The following is a 12,686-nucleotide window of genomic DNA, read 5'->3' as shown; positions in this document are numbered from 1 at the left end:
GCGCCAGAGAAGTTGCTGTAAGGGGAGCAAGTTCTTTCGGATAATCTTTAGAGAATCTTGCAGGTGTTATTACAATGAAATGAATACCCCTAGCTGAACACAGACGTTGATACAAGTCAACGGGGACAGTTGAAAATGTGTGCCCCGACCGGGACTCGAACCCGGGATCTCCAGCTTCCATGGCAGACACGCTATCCGTCTGTCTTTTTTTTTTTGCATTTTTTGTTCGTTGTTGATCGTTGTGGACGTCACATGACATCAAGTTCGTTTGTTGATCCTTCCACTCAGTTTCTTATTACAGAGGCCAGCCAGCTGTCTGACCGAACACGCCGAGCTGCCGTGCCGGCTCCACCTGAGCCACCAAGGACTCAGAGGCTAAGTGCAATTGCAGGGACTTATCTCTGGCACGCCTCGCGTGAGACCCACATTCCCAACTTATTGTCGCTCACTGTATTCATAGTTCCCCTGCCCATTATACTCGAGGCTTGTTGCCGATTCCCGTAAGAGTTCGGGCACTGTTTGTGCATCCGCACAGAAGAAGACGGTCAACTGGCCGTTGAGCCTTAACTATATATATATATATATATAATATTGTTCTGTTCTTTCGGACATGTCTTTAGAATACCCGTACTCATAGTTACTATCACAGCCTTATCATCACTGACCTTCCTTTACATTAAATGATTGGATAAATTAAGGTCTATTTATAGCTAGGAGGTCTAAGACGTTTCTTTTCGCAGTTGGTTCTCTAATTATCTTCACGAAGTCATTTTCGGACAAGACATTCAGAACAATGTCACACGATTCACTGTCTCTGTCACCAGTTTTGATACAATGATGCCCCTAATCTATACCTGGCAAGTTGAAGTCACCACATATTTCAACGGCATGATCAGGAAAGTTATTAACAATATTCTTGAGGTTCTCTCTGCTGCGCTCTACCACCATAGCTCGTGATCCAATCGCTCTGTAAAAGCATCAGATTACCATTTTGGACCGACGTCTGAGACTTAATCCAAAGGTTTTGCCGCAGTGGTAATACTGGTTCCCATTAGATCACCAAAGTTCAGCTGCGTCGGGCTTGGCTCACACTTCTATGGGTGACCGAGTCTGCCAAGAGCTGTTGGCAAGTGGGGTACACTCAGCCCATATGCGACCAAATGAGACCAGTTGAGGAATTACTTGATTTAGAAGTAGAGCCTCTGGTCGTGAAAGTTGACAAGTGCTAGGAAAGCCTGTGCTGACCACATGCCCCTCCACATCCTCGTCCAGTGACGCCTTTCGGATGAGGATACGGCTGGTCGGTACGGTGGGGCCTTCCGAGGATTAATTCACATTCGGATTTCGTGATGTCCCTAGATATTATCGAATTCAGTAATTATTTCGTTCCGAACTTAGGATTTCGTGGCTAATCACTTCCGGTTTCAACCAACTTTCTGTTCTCAACACTATTTGTGCATTGTAACTTTCAGTAAGCGATACTAGTTCTGGGATCTTTCCTTGGATGCTTCTGCAGTTTACTAGTATCAAAATAATTTCTTCTACATCGGACTCGCGAGGACGACCATTCTCTGAGAACAATATGGCTGGCGTACCTTCGGTTTTGGCAGGCAAATCGCCTCTGATCTCAATGTATGGTTTCTCTAACCTACAAAGTGGTATAGTGCACCACTCACTTCTTCAGTCAATGAGCTGGGCTCAGTCGCTGGGAAGACTCGCATCACTGGTAGCCACTCAGTCGCAGTTACCACTCCGTCAGTGCCTTTTATAGAGGCCAACGCCAACCTTCCCTCTCTACCATATCTGGGAATCTCCTCCGCCCCACTACCAGCCTTTGGAAATGGGAAAAGACTTACTACAGCCCGTCCAACTCCAACGAGTAGAAACGAAAGAAGTAAAAAATAAAAATAACAGAAAAAGCGAAAGAAGCTCGCCTGGTGACTGACTGGAAACCTTTTGAATCTAAGTTGGTCACTGGTCGGACAGCCCGCACTTCCTGAGGAATGAAAAGTCTTGTGTGTGTGTGTGTGTGTGTGTGTGTGTGTGTGTGTGTGTGTGTGCCATCAGACTTGTGATTGGTTTGATGCAGCCCGCCACATATTCCTCACCTGTGCCAACCTCTTCATCTCGGAGTAGCACTTAACAACCTGAGTCACGAATTATTTGCTGGATATACTCCAGTCTTTCTCTTCCTCTACAGCATTTACGCTCCACAACTCCCTCTAGTACCATGGAAGTTATTCCCTGCTGTCCTAACAGGTGACCTGTCATCCTATCCCTTCTTCTTCTCAGTGTTTTCTACATATACTTTTCCTCTCCAAATCTGTGCGGAACCTCCTCATTCCTTACCTAGCTCCTCTGTAGCACCTCATCTCAAATGCTTCAAGTATGTTCTGTTCCCATTTTCCCACAGTTCATGTTACACTACCATACAATACTGTGCTCCAAACACACATTCTCAGAAATTTCTTTCTCAAATTGAGGTCTATATATGACACAAGCAGACTTCTCGTAGCCAAGAATGCTCTTTTTGCCAATGTTGGTTTGCTTTTGATGTCCTCTTTGTTCCGTCCGTCATGAGTTATTATACTGCCAAGATAGCAGATTTCCAAAACTCCATCTGCTTCGTGATCACCAATTCTGATGTTGTTTCTCTCTGTTCTCATTGTTGCTACTTTTCATCGATTTTCTCTCAGTCCATATTCTGAGCTAGTTTGACTGTTCATCCTATTCAGCAGATCCAGTAACTATTCTTCACTTTCACCGAAGAAAGCTATGTCATCGGGGAATCTTATCATTGACATCATTTCACCTTGAATTTTAATTCCACTCTTGAAACTTTCTGTTATTCCGATTATTGCTTCATCGATGTGTAGATTAAACAATAGACTACATTTATTTCTTACGCCCTTACTAATCAGAGCACGTCTTTCTTGATCTTCCACTCTTATTACACTATTGGCCACTAAAATTGCTACACCACGAAAAAGACGTAGTACAGACTCGAGATTTAATCGACAGGAAGAAGATGCTGTGATATGCAGATCATTAGCTTTTCAGAGCATTCACACAACGAACTGACAGGAGGAAAATTTCCAACCGATTGTTCATACACAAAAAAATAAAATGGCATTGTTGTCCGGGGGAACCTATGCGCCGCCGTATTGGAAGTTCTTTTCATGCTGACGCCACTTTGGGGACTGGCGAGTCAATGATGATGCAATACACACAACACACACTCATCTAGAGTCAGAGAAAATACCTAATGCAGCCGGGAATCGAACCCGGGACCCCGCGCGCGGGAAGCGAGAACGCTACCGCAAGACCAAAAGCTGCAGACATTCATACACCGACAGCAGTTGACCGGCGTTGCCTGGTGAAACGTTGTGATGCCTCGTGTAAGGGGAAGAAATGCGTACCATCACGTTTCTGACTTTGATAAAGGTCGGATTGGAGCCTAGCGCGATTGCGGCTTATCGTATCGCGACATTGCTGCTCGCGTTGGTCGAGATCCAATGACTGTTAGCAGAATATGGAATCGGTGGGTTCAGGAGGGTAATACGGAACGCCGTGCTGGATCCCAACGGCTTCGTATCACTAGCAGTCGAGGTGACAGGCATGTTATCCGCATGAGTGTAACGGATCGTGTAGCCACTTCTCGATCCCTGAGTCAACAGATGGGGACGTTTGCAAGACAACAACCATCTGCACGAACAGTTCGACGACGTTTGCAGCACCATGGACTATCAGCTCGGAGACCATGGCTGCGGTTACCCTTGACGCTGCATCACAGACACGATCCCGGGTGCACGAATGACAAAACGTCATTTTTTCGGATGAATCCATGTTCTGTTTACAGCATCATGATAGTCGCATCCGTGTTTGGCGACATTGCGGTGAACGCACATTGGAAGCGTGTATTCGTCTTCATCATACTGGCGTATCACCCGACGTGATGGTGTGGCGTGCCATTGATTACACGCCTCGGTCACCTCTTGTTCACATTGACGGCACTTTGAACAGTGGACGTTACATTTCAGATGTGTTACGACCCGTGGCTCTACCCTTCATTCTATCCCTGCGAAAACCTACATTTCAGCGGTATAATACACGACCGCATGTCGCAGGTCCTGTACGGGCCTTTATGGATACAGAAAATGTTCGACTGCTGCCCTGGCCAGCACATTCTCCAGATCTCTCACCAATTGAAGACGACTGGTCAATGGTGGCCGAGCAACTGGCTCGTCACAATACGCCAGTCACTACTCTGGATGAACTGTGGTATCGTGTTGAAGCTGCGTGGGCAGCTGTACCGGTATACGCCATCCAAGCTCTGTTTGATTCAATGCACAGGCCGTTATTACGACCAGATATGGTTGTTCTGGGTACTGATTTCTCAGAAATCTGTGCACCCAAATTGCGTGAAAATGTAATCACATGTCAGTTCTAGTATAATATATTTGTCCAATGAATTACCCGTTTATCATCTGCATTTCTTCTTGTTGTAGGAATTTTAATGGCCAGTAGTGTATTCCCTTTTCGCTCTTGTGCATGTTGTGTATTACCAGTCTCTCCCTATAGCTTTCCCCTATTTTCCTCAGAATTTCAAACATAGTGCACCTTTTGACATTGTCAAATGCTTTTTCCAAGTCGACAAATCTTATGCCTCTCTGGTGCCTTTACCTTTCCTATATCCGAAGTAATCGTCATCTAACACATCTCAGTTTTCATTTCCATTCTTCTGTATTTTATTCTTGTCAACGGCTTAGATGCATGAGTTGTTAAGCTGATTCTACAATAGTTCTCGCACCTGTCACGGCCTTCAGTCTTCGGAATTGTGTGGACAATATTCTTCCGAAAGTCAATGGTATATCGTCACACACAGTCCACTCACGTACGTGAATAGTCGTTTTGTAGTCACCACCACTAATGACTTTAGAAATTATCATGGAGTATATGTATCCCTTCTGTCTTATTTGATCTTAAGTCTTCCAAAGCTTTAATAGTAAATTCTGATTACAGTAATGGATCCCCTTTCTCTTCTATATTGTCTCCTGTTTTTTCTTCTATCAGATCAGAGAATTCTTCGCAATCATAGAGACCTTCAGCGTACTCTTTTCACCTACTTCGTTGCGTATTGATTCGTTCTGACTAGTCTCTTAAACTTCAGCCTACTCCTCATCACTATTAAATTTTGATTTGAGTCTATATTTGCTCCTGGCTAAGTCTTTGAATCCAGTATCTGATTTCGGAATCTCTGACTGACAATGGTGTAATGAGACTGAAATATTGACGTACCTCCCGTCCCTTTCCAAGCATACCTCCTTCTCTTGTGATTCTTGAGCAGAACATGCACTGCCACTCGCTGGAATTCATTGCAGTCTTTCTCCTCTCTCTCATTCCTAGTTCCAATCTCATATTATTCCCCAACCCGTTCTTCTACTCCTTCGCCTAGTACCGCGTTCCTATCCCCTACATGACTATTAGTTTTTCATCTGCCTTTACATATTGAATTATACGTTCAACGTCTTCATTTACTTTCGCTGTCACTGCTTCTTCATCTTGTGACGGCGGCATGTATATCTGAAGTATCGTTGACGGTGTTAGTTTGCTTTCTATTCTGATAAGGCCAACCATATCACTGAACTGTTGACAGTATCTCATTCTTTGCACTACCTTCTTATTCAGCCTATTGTGCCTTAGCATTTGTCTTCTGGCTTTCTTACCACGTTCAAACTTCTGGCATTCCGCTCCCCACCCGTAGAACGTTATGCCTTCGTTGGTGATTAAATCTTTTCCTTGAGGTCACCTGCCTTTTGGCAGTCCCTCCCGGAGATCCGAACGGGTGACTAGTCCCGAATTTTTGCCAATGGAGAGATCATCGTGACACTTTTTAAGTGACGGGCCACATGTCTTGTGGATACACATGAGGATGGATTTGGTCTTTCCACGAAAATAGATTGCTGGACACCAGATATCAGCAGATAGCATTCGTCATACAGACATTTAGACTCCAAAATTGCCTAATGTTGTTTGACCAGCCATTGACGACTACTCTGAGAATTTATTAGTGCTATGTGTCACTGAACAGTGCATGTTGTCTACCGTGCAATGGGAAAAGTATGGTACTTTGTATCTCAGTGAGATACAAAGTTAAACCAATGGCAACCACAACAGTTCATACATAGATATCTTCGCTGATGTAAAACACTTCATTCTACTGAACAACTGCCCATAGCTCTAATGGTATGCATTTTAGAGCCCTTGTTTACTAAGCATTTTTTCTGGTTTCGGTCTAGTTGCTTATCTTACGCTTCTATAAAGAACAATGCCCGTACATGTATTCCTCTGTCAGAGGTGTCAGGACGATTTTCGGTTTATATCTTCCTGGATCTGGGTCCTTTATCTCAAACTGAACACAAATACTTGTTCAATATCTTAAGCTCTGAACCTTCTGACTCGTTCCATTTCTGCTCCGTATACATAAAAACGAGTAAATCACTACGATACTTACGGTATTGACTCAGAACATTTCGTGAGTGAGGCTGCTTTGTGTGAGTGGTACCTACTGTTGCACAATTTCTCCACCTCATTTTCACAGACTATTAATGGTGCACGTTACTGTTTCTGTCCAATTTTTTTATATCATCATGGGACTTGCGTAGTTTATAGGTGTGTATCTCTGTACTATACGAGGGGTGTCAAGTAATGCAACACATTTTTGTGAATCCAGGTTGGTTTTATTCGGGATCGAAGTAAACATTTTTGGCTACAAAGCCCTATTGTCAAACATAATTCCTTTCAACACGACGGCCTTGAACCACCTTCCTGGGAAGGCTTGTATGTTCCCAAGGTACCACTCAACTGGTAGACGCCGCAGCCTACGTCTTGCTGCATGGTAAACTCCCCACTCAGGTACTGCTTCCCGCGGAGTGCATCCTCAATTGGGCCAAGCAGATGGAACGTGCGAGATCCGGGCTGTAGGGTGGATGAGGAAGAACAGTCCAATGACATCCTGTGAGTTCCTCTCGGGTGCACAGACTTGCGTGAGGTCTAGCGTTGTCAGGAGAAGGAGAAGTGCTTTTGCATTTTTGTAGCCACGAACATGGTGAAGTCGTTTCTTCAGTTTCCTGAGGGTAGCACAACTGTGCGCGTCCGGTCGGCACGCGTGACATCGGACGGGTTTGCGCGACCTTGTTGCAATGATGAAAGACGCCTTGCCAACGACTCACCGTGCTTTTGTTCATTGACAGATCTCCATGGACATTCTGCAAATGCCTAGGAATATCTGTGATGCCCTGGTTTCCCGCCAAAAGAAACTCAAAGAGAGCTGTCTGCCAGCAACGGACCTCCGTTAAGACGCTATTTTGAAGACTACGAATTACGTCACCACCTGTCGGAGCTAAATGAAACTATATGATCTGAATCGGGACTGTCCCACGATGTCCCAAAACCAATTCCGCATTTTTAACGAAAACTGGCCGAAAAGAAAGTGTTGTATTACTTACTGAACGCCCGTCTACCTCTTGTACGACAGACAGTACGGAGGTACTATACGGCTGTACCAGACACGCAGCCTGTGAGTCTCAAAAGTTTCGTTGTTGTGACCCATGCAGATATTTATTTGTTTCAGTGCTAATGATTTGAAATCGTTCGTATGATGACTCTGGAACCTAACGGAATTCTTGACGTCATAAGCAGCATATCGATCATAAATAAAAATAAGTAGTGAATGACATCTCGTTGAATCGGGTGTACTGCCGGTGGTCTGCGTTTATCTGACACAATATTTCGATGTCGTACCTCGGCGTCTTCATCAGGTGCTTCCTGTGACTGAACGACAGGCTGACTGTGTCCCGTATTTATGTCTGGACGGTGTCTGGCGTTCCCTAAGCCGTCCGCTCCCGCTGCGACTGTGTCGGTTGGTCGCCAGGTGTTTCGTCTTCCGTCCGTGCCCGCTTCCGCTGTTTTCCCCGGTGGCGGCCGTTTCATGGCGTTCCCTACAAGGTACGAGCCCGCCAGGCGCTTTCCTAGCACAGTCGACAGGCTGCGTTTGCTATTGGTGACCGTTCCGACATTAACGTTGATTTCAAAGAAACAGAAAACCAATATTATTTGTCGATCTCTCCGCTTTTCTAAAGATCATCTTGTTACAATATAATGCGGTCATGCCACCTAAAATTTTTTGCCAGTTTTGTAGATTGTAAATGTTACGCATTTTCTGTATACATTAATATATTATTTGTAAATTGGAAATGGAATATATTTTCGTAATATATGCTAATTATTTCTGTAATGTGATGTAACTGTACTGGGTTGATGCTGGTAGGGAATTGAGGAAGCTAGCTCCGTCTCTGGACGTTAGTATGTTGACGTCAGGGCGAGCGCGAGAGCAACTGGACGAACGAGTTGCACGTCCACTGGAAAATCAGGCCTATGTAAGGGAAGTTGTTAAATGTGTGGCGGAGCGGCATGAAAAGCGGGAGCAGACGCTCAACGCTCAAGACTCCAGAAACATCAAGATACTCCTCCGTGACTGGTCATCGCTAATTACAGTATGCCCGCTATATATGGAGCGACAGGGTCATAGTCGAAGACAGCGTCTTGTCTACAATGAACTCTAAGGTCGTTTGATTTCCGTTCAGTTTATGAAACATTGTGACGCGTTACCTAGTGACTTTAAGTGAACTTTAAGCAGTAAGTGTTGTACGTAAACTTTTCCATTCACATTCTATTAATTATGCTACGTCCTTGTGTGAGGACCCAAATCCTTTCCTGCTATGAAATATTCGAGTGTCGTTACTTAAAACTAAAAGATTATTACGAAGAAAGAAAAATAATTTCAGTTTGTCTCCTCACTGATTTGAAGGCATAACTGAAAGTAAGTATTAAAGATTCCTGAGTAACAATCAGAGGCAAAGTTCGTTCTAGAAAACTAAACAGAAATAAAAGCAAAGTTAACTTAGATCCTATTTTTCTTGCATATCAACATTATAACTAAAGCTACAAATAATGCACATTTTTGGTTTACGTTTATTGTCGAAGTGCTACTGTGTGTTAGCTTTGTTGGCATTCCGACATTGTAAATGTGTTGAAGATCAGTGGGCGTTTATCCAGTTGAGTGCTTTTAAAGTTAAATATCACATTTCAAAGTCTTCAGCTTGAAATTCTAGAAACTTCGTGCATGTAGGTAAGCGTTACTGTGAGGTTACTTACTGTGACAGCAAAAGTTGCCTTCATCATTCTCCCGTTACAAGAGTTTATTACTATTCTAACTTATTACTTTTTGTTTTATTAACAATTCAAAGTAACTGCTAACATTTCCCACTGTTACATTGTACGGTGTTATGTTCTTGGAAACATGAGTGCGAACCTTCCTCTGCCACACGGGCAGTTAAGCTGATACACGATCGCTGCTGTTATCTTTACCGTTTTGCTGGTGAACAGGCAGTGCCCAGTTGGGCTCGCGACTGCATTAATCATCTCTAAATTATTTCAGTTGAGTTTGCTGTGGATTATTGGAGTTATGAGGAACCCACTTTCGTTTCTTGCTTTACATGTGTTTCCGCACTGTTTCACGCCCATTGATCTAAATTCAAATAAGCAGAGCGCAGAGAAAGTGGTAAGTAGTATGTTCTATAGTTCTCAGTTCGCTTTTTCGAATTAGTAATCGGATGGCTATAAATTGCTTTCACATTCTTATCTAGATTTTAAGAGTGCCTCCTGAACTTTTTCCTCCTATTTTGCAGCGTGGTTTACGATGGTGTTGATTCTAAACAGAGTGTCGATTTCAGTTTGGCTGTTTCCCACTTCAGTTTCTTTCTAGAACACTCTGCCATAGAACACAATTCTGAAGGCTACAAAATCTCCCACATCACGCGTATGATGAATACAATTAAATGTAACGTACCTGAGGATTTCCTGATGACTTTTGACACAAAAGCACAGGTTGCTATACATTTTCTCGTGAGTCACAGAAGATGCGCTCGCTATTCGGCGACTTTCACCTGCTCCACTCTCGTCTACCCTCAGCTTCCCGACCCTCAGTGCGAGGACCTCCAGCTGTGCCGCTACCAGTATCATGATCGTCACGAAGAGGCAGTCCATGCCCATGCTTATCTGGGCCATCCACAAGGCTACCACGCACTGGACGGCGTACGACAGTTGGTAGTAGCTGGTGTTATTGTCCCAGGGATGCTGTACGAATGGCAGACGCCGCTCGCTGGGGTCGGCAATGAGTGGCATAGGGAACCACACGATGCCTTGCGAAGCCATGAAGAGCAGCATACCCAGCGTGAGGCGAGTCGCTCTCCTGCGAGACCTCTGGACGATGATCTCCAGCGCAGGATTGCTGGAGCAGCTCTCGCTTTGAAGCGACATCAACGAGTCGACACGCCGGACCATCGAATTGTACCGCCGTCGGTTCAGCATGTAGAAGGCCATCTTCACGTTGCCGCTGCCCATGGTGAACATGTTGGCCACCACCAGTGTGGTGGCTTCGAGATCTCGCCAGCAGTAGGAGACACACAACGAACCTTCCGCGAAGTTCCAGACACCCATAGCAAAAACGAAGATGACGTACAGTTGGTAAAGGCGGGAAGTACCCAAAGGCCACACACCTACGAGACACAGGTGACGTATGTTGAGCTTGAGGACCGATCGCCCGCTGGACGACCAGGTGAAAGGTGTTTCCATATCCGCTGTTCGTCCACTGCGCATTTAATTAATTATACGAATCTACTGCACAGCACTCGACCTCTGCCGTTTGCACATGCTTGGGTTCGGTGCCAGCCTAGGAGTAAATGAGCACTGACTGAACCACGCCTTTAACGACGGGGGACACAGAAGTGAGGAAAGCAGCTGAAAACTTCAGAACTCTCTCTCTCCTAACCCAGTCTTGCTGAAAGAGTCCCGTGTACGTGTGAGTGTATATATATATACATGACGGGCGAGTGACACAAATTACTGAGTCACAGATGAGATCTAAATTATCCAGCAGCACAGCACCATTCTGTTACTGACTTATTTAAATTCTTCGACCTTTGCCCTATCCTTAGTTACATAATATAAACAAACGTAGTACGACGGTGGAAATAAGTAATATGAGCTTCTCAGCATCTGCTGATGCATTTATAATGCGATAAATTGACGTATTTGAAAAATTCATCTCCTCTTTCGGTTAACTACACTTACCTCCGTCTGTTTTTTTGCCACGAGAAAGAAGAAAGAAACCTAAGGAATTAAATGCATCGCTTTATAAAAGCGAAAGTTACATAAATAAAATACAATATTTAAACACTCTCTTCAAAAGAAAACAGAGATTACTATCTGAAGGATCTGCAGCTACTTCAAAAGAGAAGACCTGAAGAACATCCATTCACATCACGACTACTTTCGTCTGTGTTGACAACTTTAAATTTCGTGACAAAATGGATTTACGTAAAGTTGAATGCAAAACAGAGACAAATTTGGTTTTACAATTATCGTGATTCGCAATCATAATCGTCGCAAGCGTAGTCGTTTAACATGTCGTTGGTTACTGCATGGTTTAGAGGTCTTACAAATGCAGCATGAAGTGCGAATGGCGTTGCTGTTTAATGAGAGTTTGCGGTAGGCTCATGAATGACTTCTGTCTAAGATTTGAGATAGTCTTACTTTATCAGTTTCACATTCCACATCTCGATGCTACAATTTTCAGGAGAAATGAAGATGCTGACAGGTTTAAAAATGGTTCAAATGGCTGTGAGCACTATGGGACTTAACATCTGAGGTCATCAGTCCCCTAGAACTTAGAACTACTTAAACCTAAGTAACCTAAGGACATCACAGACATCCATGCCCGAGGCAGGATTCGAACCTGCGACCGTAGAGGCAGCGCGGACAGGTTTTAAGCCAAGGAGAACATTTCATTAAAGAAATAACATGTATTTTATTTAGACGTAGCAATTATTTTTCACATAGGTCCCTTCCTTGGTGAAAGCATTTGTCCAACGATTTTCATTCGAGCAAATTCCATATCTCGTGCGTTATTAAGGAAGATCTAAGAGATAGTCGTCTACGGCTGTCATAAAATCGCAACTGGATTCAAAAGATATACCAATTACAACACTTTTAGATGCAGGAATAAATAAATAATTAATATCTTACAAGATCCCAGCTTTTCCTTTGGCAGTACACGTTCGTGAGCACATGCATTAGCCTGGAGGAAGATGATTGTTTTTTTCTTTCAGGTATATAATTTTTTCAAAAGCTGGCCCAGATAAATAGCATAGTTTCTGCCGGTTGTTCGTTTATCCTTTGCAAGGAAATCATAAAAAAATTCCACTTTCTTACACATTTCTTACTTGCTACGTCACCGCCTATTACCGACTGCTCTGGTTCCTGTTTTATTTCTATCTTGACGTTGTGGACCCACACCTCATACACAACAAACTGATGAATAGAACCATTTGGATTGCTTGCGTTAAAAAAAAGTTGTACATAAAGATTTCTCATGGTTAATTCTACATGTAAATGTACCGTTTTTTCTCTTCGGGTGTCCTGTACGGTCACACAATTATATCATACACCGTTATTCGTCCATAACACCGAAGCACAGCTTGTACTTTCTTGATGTTTTCATGCATAGTTGCAGTTTTGGGACGTCCTTGCGGTGGAATATCTAGGAGTACAACCATGAACAATTA

At 43.8% G+C, this 12,686-nt stretch overlaps 1 protein-coding gene across 1 annotated transcript in view; it reads right to left on the bottom strand.

Annotated features, from left to right (window-relative positions):
* LOC124712207 (odorant receptor Or2-like) overlaps positions 1–10,695 on the bottom strand; it is a 33,722-nt gene extending 23,027 nt beyond the window's left edge. The window contains exon 1 of the mRNA XM_047242504.1: positions 9,911–10,695. Within this exon, the coding sequence (XP_047098460.1) occupies positions 9,911–10,695 (785 nt within the window). The remainder of the gene's footprint in view (positions 1–9,910) is intronic.
* Positions 10,696–12,686: the final 1,991 nt, after the last annotated feature.

The sequence above is a fragment of the Schistocerca piceifrons genome, chromosome 8 (assembly GCF_021461385.2).
Source record: "Schistocerca piceifrons isolate TAMUIC-IGC-003096 chromosome 8, iqSchPice1.1, whole genome shotgun sequence".
In the NCBI taxonomy this organism is placed as follows: Eukaryota; Metazoa; Arthropoda; class Insecta; order Orthoptera; family Acrididae; genus Schistocerca; species Schistocerca piceifrons.
Note: the sequence above shows the minus strand (reverse complement) of the source record. Positions and strands in the feature narration are given on the sequence as shown.